Consider the following 17089-nt stretch of genomic DNA (forward strand, 5'->3'; position numbering starts at 1 on the left):
CAATTTATTATTAATATTTGAATATTTTGAATACAAAAAAAAAAAAAAACATTAAAAATCTAACCAAAACTTAATTGAACACTTCATTTTTTTTAATACAAGAATATTAAATTTCAATCAAATTCAATTAAAACCCTAAACAAAAGCATGTCTCTGGTTTGGAAGTTACCGTAACCTCAAAAGTACCTATACAAATATTTGGTGCATTTCGTAATATAATTTGATAAAAAAAATTAAAAATAAAAATTGTGAATATGTATTGATGAATATCCAAAAAAATATTAAAATCAAATCTGTTTAGACCTACAATTTCGTATTTTTTGTCAAAAAAAAAAAATAAAAATACGAAATTGTAGGTCTAAACAGGGTCTACAAATTTGATTTTAATATTTTTTTTTCGATATTCATCACCAAAAAATAGATAATGTCAAAAAACAAATCGCATATCGTAAATTTTTGACTTTTTTGATCGATATCTCGAAAACAGTTTAAGATACTCAAAAAATGTGTATGCATGAATATGTAGAACATGGTAAAAGCTACAAAAAAGCTCGTTGTAAAATGTTCGTATCTCGGAGGATAGCTGAGTTATTGTCAAAAAAGTTATTGCGGAAAAAGCTCATAGGAAATCTTGGTCGAAAACTTCAAGTTAAGCTTTTTTAAGCATCCCCTACAACATATCCAAAATTTAGCTTTCTCGGTCATTTTGCATTTCTAAGCCGTTTTTTCCGACATAATGACTGGCCTATTAGTTTTTAAATGCCCCTCCTTCCTAAACGGGATTGACTCTTCATGTTTTTTTTTTTAATTTTTTCAACTTTTTTATATGGCTGTTGGCTATTACCAATTCGAATTTGAAATTGCTCATAAAGCTCAATTTTCTCCTGAGACTCTTATCTTTTAGAAAAATATCCGATCCGAAAAAATCCTAGGCTTACATGGCGAATACGTACTTTTTTTTTGTAAAACAAAGTGTTTTTTTCTCTCTTAATTATTAATTCATTAACTATGAATGAGTAGTTCTATCTAATGGGTGATAAATAAACCATTTATATTGTATATAGAAATGATAACAGACAAAACAATTTACAAAAACGTTTAGTTTATTTTTATTTCAACTTGGAACAACATTATAGAGAACATTAAATTAAACTTAGTATACTAGCTACACACGAATGTGGTTTTCTTCACGAGTTTCATTTTTATCACAATCACTTTCAATTCGATGTTGGTTGTTATCACAATTTGGACAAACGGTGTTTCTACTGTTAACACCACCAGGTTCAGGATCAATAAATGTTGAATTTGTATACCCATTAGAGTTGACTAACACTTCCATATAAGGTGGTGGCAATGCAATTCCCTTAAAATTGAATATATTAAATTTTTTGTGGATTCTTAAAGCAAACTTATTAAACTTACCTCTGAATTGCCTTCATATGGCGGAGGTGCCTCCAGTGGGACTGCCGGTGTTGGTCGATTATCATATGTTGGTGGTCTATCACGCATTCGCGATAAAACTCGTATCTGCATAGATGTAAGTGAGGCTCGTAAATAATTGGCGTAACTTAAATTTTCATTTTCCATATTTAATCCCATTTGTGAAGCTAAAGCTCTTTGTCGTGCACTAAAAAACCCAAAATTAAATGTTTTTTCTTAAATATTTAGCTCTATAATCACCTTAAATATCTTGGTTTTGTACAAAGCCTATACACAACCATTGACAAAGCTGCCATTCCCATTATCAAGGCGGCAGAGAGAGCAATCTGTGATGCAGTGAAATAGAATGGATTTGTTGGTCTATAAGTATAAGAAGTGCAGTCATGCTGTTTGTAAAAGTATTTCTTTAAAATCTATTCAGAGCAAAAGTTGTTACCCTATATAGCTGCACGATATTGAATTAATCCCATTTTGACACTGACAAAATCCTTTGTAACAGACAAGGTAATCTGATGCACAGCAGGCTTCGAAAAAACATGGTTGATTGAAACCTGATAAAATGAAAAATAATAAAAGATTTCGGTTTTACAATTCTATAATGCTACATAATAATTTCTGTTATTAAAAATATGCTTAAGTTATTTTCAGAATTAACTTATCTATATGTATGTAAATAATGCCCAGATCAAACCAAAAATAGTTTTGTAACCAAATTTTGGCTAAAATTGAATTAGTTGTCAAATGTCATGATTGAAGAGTGTTTTATCTATTTAACTGATCATAAATATAGGGGTCTTTGACTTAATTATTGAATATTGAATTAACTATGGCTTGGAAAAATTTGCTAAGTAAATCATTAAATATAAACGAATAGGTCACTGTGACGTATACATAATATTTTTTTTGTACAGAAAAACTAAAACAATTATATATTGTTGCAATTTGATATGTAATTAAATCTTTAACCAATAAAAGTTAGACTAAAATTAAGTAGGTACATTCATACTAGTTAAATAATAGCTTAAAAGGTACATACATTATGTATAAATAATAACTATTACAATTTTCTAAAAAACAGCTATAACGATTTCAACTACCTGCGACTGCGACCCAGTCAAATATATTTTTAAATCATCCAAAAGCTTTAGTCCGTGCGACCACTGCAGAAACGCTGTACTCATCGAGCTAAAGAACATTTCAAATTGGAAGTGAAAGATGACAATTGGTAATTAAGAAATCCACAGGTCTTCCCGTCGGCGAAATTTTTTCATACGAAATCTTTTTGTTTGACCGGTAAAATATTATTTATCATTTTATTTATTCGGTAATATTATAAACAAATTGTAAAAAAAAGTATACACAACTTTTGTCAGTTTATCTGAAAAGACCCATTTCGATGGACAGTTCCTAGGTTAGACAAAGAAATGAACACATCGCAAATATCTAAACAACCTCAATTATTTTGAAAACAAAAAAGTAAAATATTATCAACGCATATTTTAAGGGCCTTCTGTGTGAGGAGGGCTTTAAATGTACTTTACAAAAAAAAAGACAGAAAAGATGTTTTTCAAAGGAGACCAATTTTAAAAACTAAAACTTGTGCATTAATTGCATTCAAAATAAATACATCCTTGCGTTCCAGATCAATTAATACGTGTCCACTTCGTTTTTTGTGTTCTTTTATTTGTAAACATAGTTTCAACCCATAAATTGATTAGTAACCAGCTGATTAACCCTTTCGGTAACAGCGTTACTCTCATGTAACATTATCTTTAAAAATTCGTAAAAAATATTCCATCAAATAATTTTTTAGGTTTCGATGGCTTAATTGAAAGATAATAATGCCTAGTACAAAAAGTTAGTCAAATATCATTCTTTTAATTTGTTTTTTATCGAAAAAGGGACTGAAATCCATATTTTTTTTGCAAAAAAAAAAAATTTTGTACATGGTAATAATTTTGAAAAAAAAAAAGATATAAAAAATGTTAATCCAGAAAGTCTTTTGTGTTTTTGGCTTAGAAGAAGTGGCATACATTATTGTTCTATAAAAAGTTATTTTCTCAGTTGTGCGACTTTGGGTGTTTTCATAAACGTCTGCCTAACTTAGGCCTGCGTTAGTCGTGTTCATAAAGTCAGATCTGCGATCGGACTAACTTAGTCCAACTGCAGTTCTGCTGTTCATAAACGTCAGTATGTCGTCAACATCGGGCAGATTGCGCAGCCAAAATTTTATTGCTGCACAACTCAAGAAGAAGTTTATTTGACTCTTGATTCGATTTTTTTTTTGTTAATAAATTTAAATATTGTTAAAAAAAATGAAAAGCAAACATAGGGTGTTTTCATAAACGTCGGAAATCTGTGTCTGTCCAATCGTCTTTCTGCTTTTCTGCATTAATGAACACACCAATTCTGCAGAATGTTTGCAGGCCTGCGTTGGTACAATTTTCAGCAGTCACTGAGTGTTTATAAACGTCAGAAAAAAAAAATTTTTTTTAAATTACCACAGAATGAGTTTTGTTTAAGCAAAAAAATATTTCTTTTTCAGTCCCCGAAAATATTGTTTTTAATAACACGAAAAATTTGTAAACCGTGTTACATTAGGGTGGCTAAAAAAAAATATTTTCTTCTAAAAAAAAATAATAAAAACACCGAGTAGTTCACATTTAAAACAAATTATCTATGGAAAAAATATTTTTAATTAGGGTGTTCAAGAAAGTTTTTGTATGCGTTTGAAAAAAAAAAATGATTTTTAGTGCACAGAAAGTTTGTTAAGTGCGTTTTTGCTATAGAAATATTAAATTCATGCCGAATTAATTACTTTGAATTTGGTTGAATTCCAAGCGTAAATGTTAAATACCTATGTAATTTTTCTGAGTCCCCTTATTCGAAAATACCTACCCCAATTTTACATTATATTTCATAAACCATGTTTTAAAAACTTTCTCTGCAGTGAAAAATAATTTTTTTTGTAATTAATTTAAAAAAAAATTTTGAACCACCCTAATGGAAATTTTTTTTTTCTTCGATAATTTGGTCAAAACAATATCCACGTTGATTTTTTTTTGGATAATTGTATATTTAACAGAAAAATGGTATATTTAACATTTACGCTTGGAATTCAACCAAATTCAATTTAATTAATTCGGTATGAATTTAATATTACTCAAAAACGCACTTAACAAACGTTCTGTGCACTAAAAATCATTTTTTTTTTTCGAACGCATAAAAAAACTTTCTTGAACACCCTAATTGAAAATATTTTTTCCATAGATAATATGTTTTAAATGTGAACTACTCAGTGTTTTTATTATTTTTTTTTTAGAAGAAAGTAGTTTTTTTTAGCCACCCTAATGTAACACGGTTTACAAATTTTTCGTGTTATTAAAAACAATATTTTCGGGAACTGAAAAAGAAATATTTTTTTGCTTAAATAAAACTCATTCTGTGGTAATTTTTTTATATTTTTTTTTCTGACGTTTATGAACACTCAGTGACTGCTGAAAATTGTACCAACGCAGGCCTGCAAACATTCTGCAGAATTGGTGTGTTCATTAATGCAGCAAAGCAGAAAGACGATTGGACTGACGCAGATTTCCGACGTTTATGAAAACACCCTTTTTTTTGGTGGTTATGTGCAGTGCATGTTACTAACATGTAACATGAAAATAACACATTAGTTTTGCTATTTATTATTTTGGAACATAACTTTTTGCTATTCATATTTCTTAGTTGTGATATTTTTGACACGATAATACTGAAAAAACATTTTTTAATATTGATTTTCATAGCTTTGGGTTCGCAAGGGTTAAGGAATGTAAAAATATATAAAACTTAAATTCACTCTCAGAAGGTGTTTTTTTTTTATTTATCTCAATTTTTTTACCATCTGTTTCATTGGGTAATATATAAAAAAAAAAGCTTATCGTTGAAGCAAATGTCCTGATATGTTATCTTAATTATTATGCTTTATACCTGGACATGATGTACAGTTCCCTTGGAAACTGTCGTAATAAAAATTAGGAGAACAACTACACTCTTCGTCAGTACAATTTTCTCCGGATGTCATTTTTATTTGTATTTATCACTTATTGTCTAATTTATTTAAAATATTTTATGTGATGCAATATGTTTCGAAAATTCAAAAATGTATTTATCTTCTTTATTTTTGCGATTAATTTTCTAATACGAAAGAAAAAAATACAGAAACACACATCTGTTACGAGTTTAACCGATGCGACGACGTAAACGAAAAGGTTTTAAAAAACAATTAACGCAACACAAAGCAAAAGAGTGTATAGACAGGGTTCATAACAATAATAATTGTAATCAGTTTGAGCGTTTATCAGCTTGTTTATCTCTTATCACTTGATAAGAAATTATTTTTGATGAGAGACGGGCAAAGAGATGGTTGAAAATTGCTCAATTTCTGTCCAATAATATGAACATTTTTATATATAGGCCACGATAGTGGTGCAAAACTTATTTTAATTCTTATTCAATTCATTACGCAAAAAACTTTCAGAGAGGGTTATTATGACTTAATTCCTCAGTAAACAATTTAATTGGGTAAGTGTTATGCTGGAACTTTTTAAAACGATAATAGGTAATTGTTTGTAAACTCTTGATTCATTATTTTGCCCATTAGGTTGATAAAGTCGTTTAGTTTATCTCAGAATTACATGACAATGCATTAATGGCAATATAGCTCGCAAGCTGTCGAGAGTATTCGACCTCATTAACATTATGTCAAAGCAGAGCTTCTATAAAGTTTGTATAAGGAATAACCTTATATAGAAATAATAAAAACTTTTTTAACTACTTTTATTAAGTCATACAAAACTATGACGAAAACTCAATCGAGGAAAACTTATCTTCTCGGTTAGCTTCGGTTAATGAACTTAAAGAAATCAAATGAAGTAAGGAAGCGAAATCATGCCAATAAAAATAATCACCCGTATTTTGCGAATATCATCTATCAACTGATAGTTGATAAATAATGAAATTTGATAGTTGATAAATTTTGAAATTCATGCAAAAACTGATCAACTTTTTGATGGAATTTTATATTTAGGTACATTTCAATTAATAACTTTTGGTATCATTCTCTGTTTTCAAAACTTTTTTTGAATAAAGTAATAAGATATTGAATTTCAAATTCTACTAACTATAAATTGATTGTTGCAAATCGTAATATAGCTGAATGAAAGCCCCAAAGAGACTCCATTATTTTAAAATTTAATTTACCCTACTACTATTCAAAATACACTTTAGGGCTTCTCTTCCCTTCTCTATAGTCGTATATAGAAGCAATATTTCTAATATCGAAATAGCTTCGTTAGACCCTTGTGGAAGTAAAATTGTAAGTTGGGTAATCTACAGTCTATACAATTATTGTCATAACTTCATATTTCATGTGTCCTTGTTAATATTCAAGGTTCCATAAATCTTTTTGACTGCCAAAATAGTTAACCCTTCCTTTACGGCTTTAAAGCATGACATTTTTGTTGAACATTTCTATTTAAAGACCACGATAAACGAATAGGATACTCGATAAGGGTATGTTATGAGCTTGGAAAAAAAATGAGTAAATGTGTAATATTTATATAACAAACCGAATAATAAGCTTATCCAAAATATTCAATTTTAAGAGGAATAATTTTATAGTATTCTTTAAATTTTACCCATTTCTATAACATAGCCCATCAGTGACCTTGTCAATTCTATTGAGAAATGGGTACTGTGCGTCAAATTTTGAACTATTTATGGCAAAATGAGAAGATATCCAAGTTCTCAACCTCGAGTTTTAATCGAACGTAACATTGATTGTGAAGAATTAAAAACAGAATTTCCAAACTTTGCGAAGGTTTCATAGATTTCTTATTTAAGCTCTCACACTATAATCCAGTTAAATAAGGGTTTAACCTCGGAATGAATGTTAGTAGAAATTTTTTTTGCTCAATATCTTCCTTTTGCCATTCTATAACATATCTCAAAAGTCTAGAAAAATCTCATGTCCGCTTGTCGCGATTTCAAGGTCATATCGCGAAATGGAGATTTTCAAAATTAGCAAAAATAGGCTATGGTAGTATATACACATATGATACATGATTTCAAGGTATTTTTTAATGCTGATTCCAAAAAATCTAAAATCAAGACAATCTGACGTCTCTGGAAAAAGTTATACCTATTTTTCATCTGTCAACTCATATTATTATAACAGTTGCAAACTTACTGCCGAAAAACCCTTAAAAATTATGGTAGATGAACCAAATTTTGCATGAAGATTTTAGAATCCATCATTATTAGAAATCAAAACAATCCATTACAAAAAATATATATACCTACGAAATAATGGTATTTTTTGATGGAGGAGCAAATTTTAGGATATGCACTAAAGAAGATTCTTGTTCATCTTAGGAATAAGTGCAAATAGGCTAATTTTTTCATTTTAATCTTTGTTTGGATATTCTTTAACTACCCTCAAAAATCTAAAAATATCTCATGTCCGCAAGTCCTAATTTTCTTGGTTTGAAAATAAGGTGCAGATTTTAAAAAATTAATAAGAAAAGTTTAAATTTTTATATGTATACCAACATAAGCGACATGATTTAAAGGTATTTTTTAACACTAATTCCAACAAAACTCACAAACAAGTCAACCTGACCATCCCTGAAAAGTAATGCACCTTATTCATGTTGATCTGACACAAATATCTGAAGTGTAGTTTTCCAATTTTTTAAAATCTGCACCTTATTTTCAAACCAAGAAAATTAGGACTTGCGGACATGAGATTTTTTTAGATTTTTGAGGGTAGTTAAAGAATATCCAAACAAAGATTAAAATGAAAAAATTAGCCTATTTGCACTTATTCCTAAGATGAACAAGAATCTTCTTTAGTGCATATCCTAAAATTTGCCCCTCCATCAAAAAATACCATTATTTCGTAGGTATATATATTTTTTGTAATGGATTGTTTTGATTTTTAATAATGATGGATTCTAAAATCTTCATGCAAAATTTGGTTCATCTACCATAATTTTTAAGGGTTTTTCGGCAGTAAGTTTGCAACTGTTATAATAATATGAGTTGACAGATGAAAGACAAGTATAACTTTTTCCAGAGACGTCAGATTGTCTTGATTTTAGATTTTTTGGAATCAGCATTAAAAAATACCTTGAAATCATGTATCATATGTGTATATACTACCATAGCCTATTTTTGCTAATTTTGAAAATCTCCATTTCGCGATATGACCTTGAAATCGCGACAAGCGGACATGAGATTTTTCTAGACTTTTGAGATATGTTATAGAATGGCAAAAGGAAGATATTGAGCAAAAAAAATTTCTACTAACATTCATTCCGAGATTTACCCCTTTTTTCTCCTTATTTTACTGTATTACTAGTTAGTTTTTGTTTTTGAAGAAAACCATTAAAAAAAAGTCCAATAATTGTAACCTTAAACCTTCATATTTTGGTCAATTTGTTTCCAGAATATTGTTTTTCAAAGCCTATAGGTACTCGATTTATGAATAGTATTGAATATTTTTCAGAAAAAGTTGCATTACAAGTAAGCCTCTGGTCTGTGGAGTATTGTGTTACTTGAAAAGATGAATTTTAAAACTAGAATAGGTATTTCTTACATCGAACTAGACCTTGATTCATCATTTGGCAAAGATTAATAGCATAAAACAAATCTTATGAGACCAAAACCATGTTGTGAATAAAGGTACCAAACAATGGCGTATTTAAGGGGGGGGGCTCAGGGGGCTCAAGCCCCCCCCCCCAAGCCTTCAAGATCATGTTTTTATTTAGCTGATTTCATCATAACGTACATGATTAACTGAAACTTGTTCGTAAATCTTAGAGATTTAGAGGCAGCACAGATGCTCAAGCCCCCTCCAAATTCTGAAACGGCTGTTTGGGTTTGTTTGAGTAAGAGCCAAAGCTGACGATGAGGGTTGGGATAATTTTTGTTTTTCGGATTTAAGTCCAATTCAGAATTCTTTAGATCATTTTTTTAGTATTTTGACTCCCAATTACATCACCGTTAAATTATTGCAAAACTTCTTATTTACTTTTTTTTTTTTTAATAATATTTTTCTCAAAGATATTGGAAATAAAAAATTTTTGATATCTCAAAATCAAAGTGGCCAACAGGTTTCTTTAAGAAAACTGCAGTTTGCGCATCTGATTTGGATTAAAACAGCAACATATAACGAAAAACATACATATACATATATTTCGGATTAAACATCAAAAAGAATTTCATTCAAAATTAGTTTTTGAGACTTTCACATTCTGCATTTCACTTTTTGCGTATTCTCTTGACGACAGTGAAATTAGGTGTTCTGCATTCTTTCACTCATTTAGATTTTCTGATCGAATTCAATTCACTATGTTACTGTTCGTGAATTTGGGGGCCTTTTTCAATGAATTTGCAATTGCAGTAATTTCACTTTAGAAACAAAATAAAAATGGCAGATCCTTCAGTTTTGACAGTTAGAAGCAATTTCGAAGTTTTCGAAACCGATCGAAATGAAGAATATTGATATTTCATTTCACGTGAAATTGAAAAGTGATTTGAATTCACTTTCGATCGAAGTGCGGAACATGGGCGTATATAACGAAAATATTGATGAGTATAGCTCAAAAACTCTTGACGTGATAGGAATAAATCTGTAAACAGTTTTGGATTCAGCACATGACAAATTTCGAACGAAATAAAGTGTTTTTTTTTTTTTAAGGTTAACTCAACTCCTTGCTGTTTGTGTAAAATGTTTGGGACACAAGAACTTTGAAAAAACACTAGGTACTCTGAATTTGAAAGAAGGAGACAGTAGTACGAATCTGTCGAGAGCAGTATAATGCTACTATACCACTTTCAGTACCGCAGCACAGCGTTTAGCTCTCGATCAAAAATTAATAAAAAGAAATGAAAATTTTTCGCACATTTACCCCCTAAAAAATTATAGAAAAATTTTCCAGCCCCCTCCAAAATTTTTGACCGGAACTCAAAATAGGGTAAAATTTAAATTCAATTTTTCCGGATGGAATTCCGTTCACGTGACACTCACGATAGGTCTGATTATTACTTACTTACTTAAAGTAGATCTTTAAATCCACGATCGCTTTCGCTATATAACCATAATGCTCTTCGAGTAAGCACGCTCTCCCCAGTTATATGCTTGCAGTTGCGCACATCAAGTTATTTGATGTTTTACTTTACATAAGGTCTTATGCATTTCACAAAGCGGTACTCACTTGTTCTGAGAAAAAAAGTTGAAGGCATGACTTTTAGCGCAATAATTTGTATCTTCTTGAAAATGGTACAGTAGTAAAATCTGGTATGAATGTTTCCTTTATAAAGAAAACCAATCATGTGTTCAGAAATTTGTGACATATTCAGGCATATCGTGAGTTTCACGTGAACAAGATTCCACCCGGAAAAATTTAATTCCACTAACTATTCCCCTATTGTGAGTTCCGGACGAAAAGTTGTTCACGCTCGGACATCTGTCGGTATTTTCAACTTTATCATAATTTAAATTACGTTTGAAAGATCTGCTATAGAAAAAAAAGGAGCAGCAAGTAATTGCCTTCAGTGTCGGAAAGCAATCAATTACCGCAATAAAGGCAAAAAATTATTATTTTACGTATTTTGTTATATTGCGATTACGTGCGTTATATTTTAGAGGAAGATTTCTTCGAAATGTTCATAATAATAATCGTTTTTTTTTTTATGTTTATAAAACATTTCGTTTTATTTCTGACTTTCTCGTATACAGAGGTAAGGGTAATAAGGTAATACAAAAAATAAAGATATGTAACACTGGATTACAAGGGTTTTGATGCCGAAACAAAATTATACTTTTCTGAAGGTTTTTGGTGTGCTGAACTCGAATCCTAAGTCAGAAAAATTTAATCAGCTCCTGTTTAATTTTACCGTTAAAAAATGCAAAAAAACGTTTTTTTGAATACCTACTTCGGACCTTATTCTTTTATAAAAGGAAAATTGTTTGAACAAATTTAGTAACGGTTTCTATAAGAACTGTTTTCCTACTTTCAAGAGCTGTTTAAATCTTTCCAAAATCTGCCCGAGATATCAGCACACCGAAAATCCTCAAAAAAGTGTAGTTTAGTCTCGGCAACAACAAAAAAAATTTAATTTTACTAACCAGTGTAATTTAAATTGTTTGTACTCATATTAATTTTTTCGAAACGGATTTATAATTTTATAATTTTAAAAAAAATTTTTCGTATCAATATTTGTATACGAATAACATATCAAATTTCAAAAAAAAAATGTATGTAAAGAAAAATATATTTAATATGTATCTGCATCACTAAGATTTTCAAGGGAGAAAACTAATTAAGGGCCAATTTATTGAACCCAATTAATTTAAAATCGTCATTATCCCTCTGTAAGCACACCTCTTTCTTGCGAATTTGGTTTATACTTTTTCATGTCGCTAGAACTTTTTTCGGTCTCACTATTTTATAGAGAATAATATATGAAATTGATGTAGAATATTCCGAGGAATTCGAATATTGTATTCACAATTCAAAAAAATTTATTTTCACCCTTATAAAGACACTTTTTGTGACCACTTTTAATTTTTGTCCTGCCAAATTCGCACCCGTGTGCGGACAGAGTGTTATAAAAGGGAATTTTGAAATTGAAAATAGAATTTATTTATTCTTTGAATTTTGTTTATTTATCTAAATGGCTTTGAAAATTTTCAATCTTTTGATAATATGTAGGATGTTGCCAAGTATTATTACGTCTTGGACTCGGGAACTCGTAACACCGTGAACTCGTAACACCACAATGGTATTCATTATTTTTAACATCAATATGAGCTCCTACATGCAACCCAGTTGTGCATTTTATATCCAAAGAGTTTCCATAGTAACCACCAACTATCCAACTGGCCAATACAATAAACCTTTCTTCAACTTAGTTTAGTTCTTAAAATCAGTAGAAAATAAATTTCGAAGTTTAGGACAATGGCTGAAGATAATTCTTGGGTTTTTGATTCGTTGGTATGTTTCCTACATGGCCCTATTTGGAATGCTCCTCTACAAACATTCATAGAGGAAAAATCATTAAGTAAGTAAATAATAAATTATTTCGACCATTACTAAGGAAAATTAATGTTTTCTGTCTCCAGTCTTTGATCCAAATATCCAGCCGGATGAATCAAATCCCGAATACACAAAAATCCACGATGAATACAAAAATCTGGTTGATTTTATGTTGGGTAGTTTTATGGAAGAAATGCAAATTACTCCTGAACAATTTGAAATTGCTTGTCTGGAAGGACGTAATCAAAAAGGCGAAAGCTCATTTAATTTCCATCAGGGACTTTTTCAGCAGGTCAATATCACTGGATCATAATGTTTTCTTTTCAGGATCAAATATTTTGTTCTCATAGATTTGGGCAGCAAATGATATTAAAATGTTCATCCGAATGATGACTCAACGCAATGTAGAAATTCAATTGCAAGCTTTGGATATAATTGAAAGAAGACAACAATCAATGTCCTCGGAAAAGGACGATTCCCAAGAAGACCAATTAAAAGAGTAAAGCATTTTTTTTTTCTTTAATTATACTGGCCACAAGTTAGCTACCAAATTAGACTTTTTTAGAGAAACCCTTGAGGGATTTCCTGAAGCTGAGGAATTAATAGCAAAGTCAGTTGAAAAAGATTTTGCTACACCAGAGGCATCAGTTACCCCGGATGAGCCCGAAGTTGCTGATAAATTTGAAAGACTCAATATATTCTTTGAACATCAAAAGGTTTTAAATTGCATAATTTCTTTAAAACATTCTTGTGATTCTAGATACTTGTTTTTAAAATAGATTGACCCTGAAGACATTCAATCTCGACAAGAATATCTTCGTCAACAGAGAGACAAGATAATTGCGATTAAGAAGAAAACTCGCACTAAGCAATTAAATGATTCAACTGAAAAAAGCGATCGGCCTTCATCTGCACAAGTGGCACAAAAGATCCTTGATGGAAATTCTGAGGAAGTCTTGGGTAGTGCTGGTAACTCAGAAAGGAATACAGCATCTATGCAACTTCGTAAGACTTTAGCAAGACGTCTGCGTACTGAAGTTGTAGAACAACAATCCTAGAAGGATGCTTTCAAACATGTATTAAAGAGTTTGTAAAACGGGAGCGGGTCAAAATTCTGCTTTTCAAAATTTTGCTTTTCGAAATTCTGCCAGCATTTTTTTGAAGAAAAAAATTCTGCTAATTTTGTTTTTTTTTTTTTCCTATCATTATGCGTTTTCTAAAAAAAAAGTACATTGATGTAATTTAAGTTTGGCACTTTTCAAACTGCCTAGAAGACTGACTTTCTTAGAACCCGCATCTATATAATATGTATCGTTGAAAACTAATTACAAACGATGTTGTGTGATAAAAAAATTCCTTTTCTTATTCCATTTTTTGAAAATTAATTTTTATTTGATTAAGCCCTGATTTTTCAATGTTAGTAAGCCTATCAGAAGAATAAATGTCAATATAAAAAAAATTTTATTCCTAGGAATAAGCTCTAACTGAGGTTTATCTGACTATTGAAAAATTGGCCCTAATTAAAAAATTTTCAATTATTATTTTTCGAAAATATTTATCATTAAAGACCTTTTCTCAATATTTTAATATTTTTTGATTTATCAAAAAAGAAATGAATATTACAAAAATTGACATAGTACTTGTAAGTAATTAATCTCAAATAAGCATCAAATTTTGCGAGATGATGATTTTACAAAATTCTTCAAAAAATTAAAAAAGAGTTTGGAAAATGTAAAAATGTTGTAAAGCAGAATAATTATGAAAAGCAAAATTTTGAAAAACAGAATCTTAAAAAGCAGAATTTTAACAAAAGAACTTTGACCCCGGCAGAATTTTGACCCCAACCCTTTCAAAACTTATGCATTTTAGTCATTTATGCTTGTGTTTTGTTAATAACTAAACAATAAACAAATTAATTATTCACGCATTAAAAATAAAGTTATATAAACAAATTTCCCAAATTACTTGTTTTTTATATACATTAAAGATGTAAGCAATCATAGTAGATATAGGTACTTACCTGAGTGCAATGTTGTTAACACAAAAAATCTTACAAAATTTGTGCTCCTCACCTTTCAAAATTTCCTCTTTTTTAGCCCTTTGGGAATGGAAGCACGAATTGCTTCCAATTCAATTTGTCAAAGAGAAAAGCTACCTACAGCTGCGAGCAAAATAAAATGCACGTTTGGGTCGCACAAACTTGCTCTTAGGGTTCAAGTAGCTTAAATTTTTAAGAGTATGTATTTATATAAAAACTTGAAAAAATTATTTAAAAAAAAACTTAAAAATCTTTTTTCAGAGAAAAAAAAGCATATAAAATCAAATTGAGCTCCATAACAAGTACCTAATCCAATTTTTTTTTTTTTTTTTCAGAAAACAAAATTATCAAAATCGTTTTTTTTTTAAACTAATGGCGTTTTCGATTGGCAGTCCGGAAGCGTCCGGAATCATTCTGAAAAAATTTTATTCACACAAAACTGTCAGTTTTGTACGAATAAAACGCTTTCAGAATGATTCCGGACGCTTCCGGACTGCCAATCGAAAACGCCATAATTTTTTATAAATCATTTTTTAGAAAAAAAAAAAATAAAATAAAATTTGGATACCATTTGGGAGAAATTGCCAATCAACATCTAAAAACAAAAAAATTTTTAACTAAATAAAACATTAAACATGTTGGAGTTCAAATCATCCAATTTTGCATTAAATTTTGAATTATTAACTTGCTCTTAAATTTGAATTAAATCTACTACATTTTTAATACATTTATTTTTGAATTTGGCGCTTAATTTATACGATTCGCCATAATAATTTATTATTGAATTCGTCTCAAAAATGTTTCTTAAAATCTAACGTAACTTCTCTCTCTAAAAACTTCAATAAAATGTTTGTATAAATAGAAGCTTTTAACTTAAATAAAATCTCTTCTTGTTTAAAAACTCTTAGGGGAAAATCGCTGCTTTTTATTTCGTCATTCTTCGCTCGCTACAAGTTTTATCGTTTTCGCTTTTATAGATATATTGGCTATAATATCGTAGATTCAATTTTATAGGATATGTAACTTAAAAGATACGAAATAGTAATATTTGAAGGATTTAAATTTTGCTTATATTCGCTTACGTTTATATATCTCAACCAGGATCTTTCTATCTTTTTGAAAGAAAAGAAAAATTAGAGTTCCCGGGTTGACGGTCAAAGTAGTTTGATCGTTCAAAACATAAAAAGAGCTTTGATGTTGGAAATTTGTTTAACTAAAATTTCTTAAGATTAATTAAAATTTCATTTTTAGTATAAATGGAATTTAATTTATTGAAAATTATTAAAGAAATAATCCAAAAACAAAATACACATGAAAAAAGCGAGCAAAATAATAGCAGTGCTTTTCGTTCTATATTAAATTTAAATAAAACAAGGGCCCAGAGTCCAATTTAACGGTATTTTGTTTGAGAAAAGCTAGTATCTATTCGAATGACCATTATTTGTAATTACAGCTTCGCAAAAAAACCTTTCATGACGTCGACAAGTCCCTGATATCTTTGAAGTGTTATAAATTGCTAAGCCTGTCCAAAAACGGTCTTTAAGTCCCATTATTTTAAGGTTTGGCTTGAGAAACTTCTTTTTTTCTATCTGCACAAAGATTTTAGAAGAATGAGCCAAACTACTCAATGGCCTCAACGTTAACGTTTTGAAACAATTGCTTCGTTGATCTACTGATGTGTTTTGGGTGATTATCCTGTTTCAGGACCCTTTTAAGCTGCATTTCGAAGTCGACGTATTGCAGCATAATGTTTTGCAAAATATCTAGGTACGAGTGCTGGTTATTTATAGTTTTGATCCAATATATTGGCCCAACTCCTTAAACAAAATTACTCACTCGCTGTATAAAAATAAAAATATATCCTCAGAGGGAAATAATGCGAGACTTCTTGAAAATGTGTATATGTATGTATTTTTTTTTTTTATTTTTTGTGTTTATATTACAATTAGTGGTGGAAATATATATATAAAGCAATTTGGAAAAAATTTTTAAACATAATAGGATTGGTTTTTCTTTTTTGAGGAGACAATTAGACACAAATCAAAAAATTATAAATTACAAATTTAAAAAAAAAATCAATTTTTGTTTTTGGAAGATTTATATTAAAACAAAAAACACTGGAATTTAAGGCATGGAAACCATAAAAAAAAATTAATTATGTTGAGTCATGAATGGGTTTTGTCTTAACTTGTTGCATATTTCTACTGTTCTCTTTATTTTTTTGTTTTTTTTTTTGTTTTGTGGGTTTAATCGGATCCATTTGTATTCCTCTTTTTGAAAGACGCAAATTAACTACGATTGTATTAGATTTTAAAAGTTCTCTTCTTTTAATATTAATTTTTATATTTATATATATATATATACTTTTTATATAAACTAATGTGCTCTATAAATAAGGTTTTCATTAAAAAAAAATCATAATAAAAAATTAAAAACTGAGTGGCAGAACGCTGTTGCTAGAAACAGAACGCTGCATGGTTTTTCTTTTTGTTCTTTTGTTTTGCTCGTATTTTTTTTTTATGTT

At 29.5% G+C, this 17089-nt stretch overlaps 2 protein-coding genes across 2 annotated transcripts; one reads left to right on the forward strand and one right to left on the reverse strand.

The window, feature by feature from the left end:
• Window positions 1–1083: 1083 nt before the first annotated feature.
• LOC129916514 (uncharacterized) lies at window positions 1084–5708 on the reverse strand. The gene is made up of 5 exons (XM_055996512.1): window positions 5413–5708; window positions 1877–1991; window positions 1681–1800; window positions 1423–1627; window positions 1084–1363 (listed from the first exon to the last, which is right to left on the reverse strand). The coding sequence occupies exons 1-5, from the start codon at window positions 5504–5506 to the stop codon at window positions 1166–1168; spliced, it is 732 nt and encodes a 243-aa protein (XP_055852487.1). The 5' UTR covers window positions 5507–5708; the 3' UTR covers window positions 1084–1165.
• Window positions 5709–12362: 6654 nt separating this feature from the next.
• On the forward strand, window positions 12363–13615 carry LOC129915861 (cilia- and flagella-associated protein 36). Its single transcript, XM_055995557.1, has 5 exons — window positions 12363–12552; window positions 12614–12819; window positions 12878–13026; window positions 13093–13243; window positions 13307–13615. The coding sequence occupies exons 1-5, from the start codon at window positions 12450–12452 to the stop codon at window positions 13583–13585; spliced, it is 888 nt and encodes a 295-aa protein (XP_055851532.1). The 5' UTR covers window positions 12363–12449; the 3' UTR covers window positions 13586–13615.
• The last annotated feature ends 3474 nt before the right edge of the window (window positions 13616–17089 follow it).

This window comes from Episyrphus balteatus, chromosome 3 (assembly GCF_945859705.1).
Source record: "Episyrphus balteatus chromosome 3, idEpiBalt1.1, whole genome shotgun sequence".
NCBI classification, from domain to species: Eukaryota; Metazoa; Arthropoda; class Insecta; order Diptera; family Syrphidae; genus Episyrphus; species Episyrphus balteatus.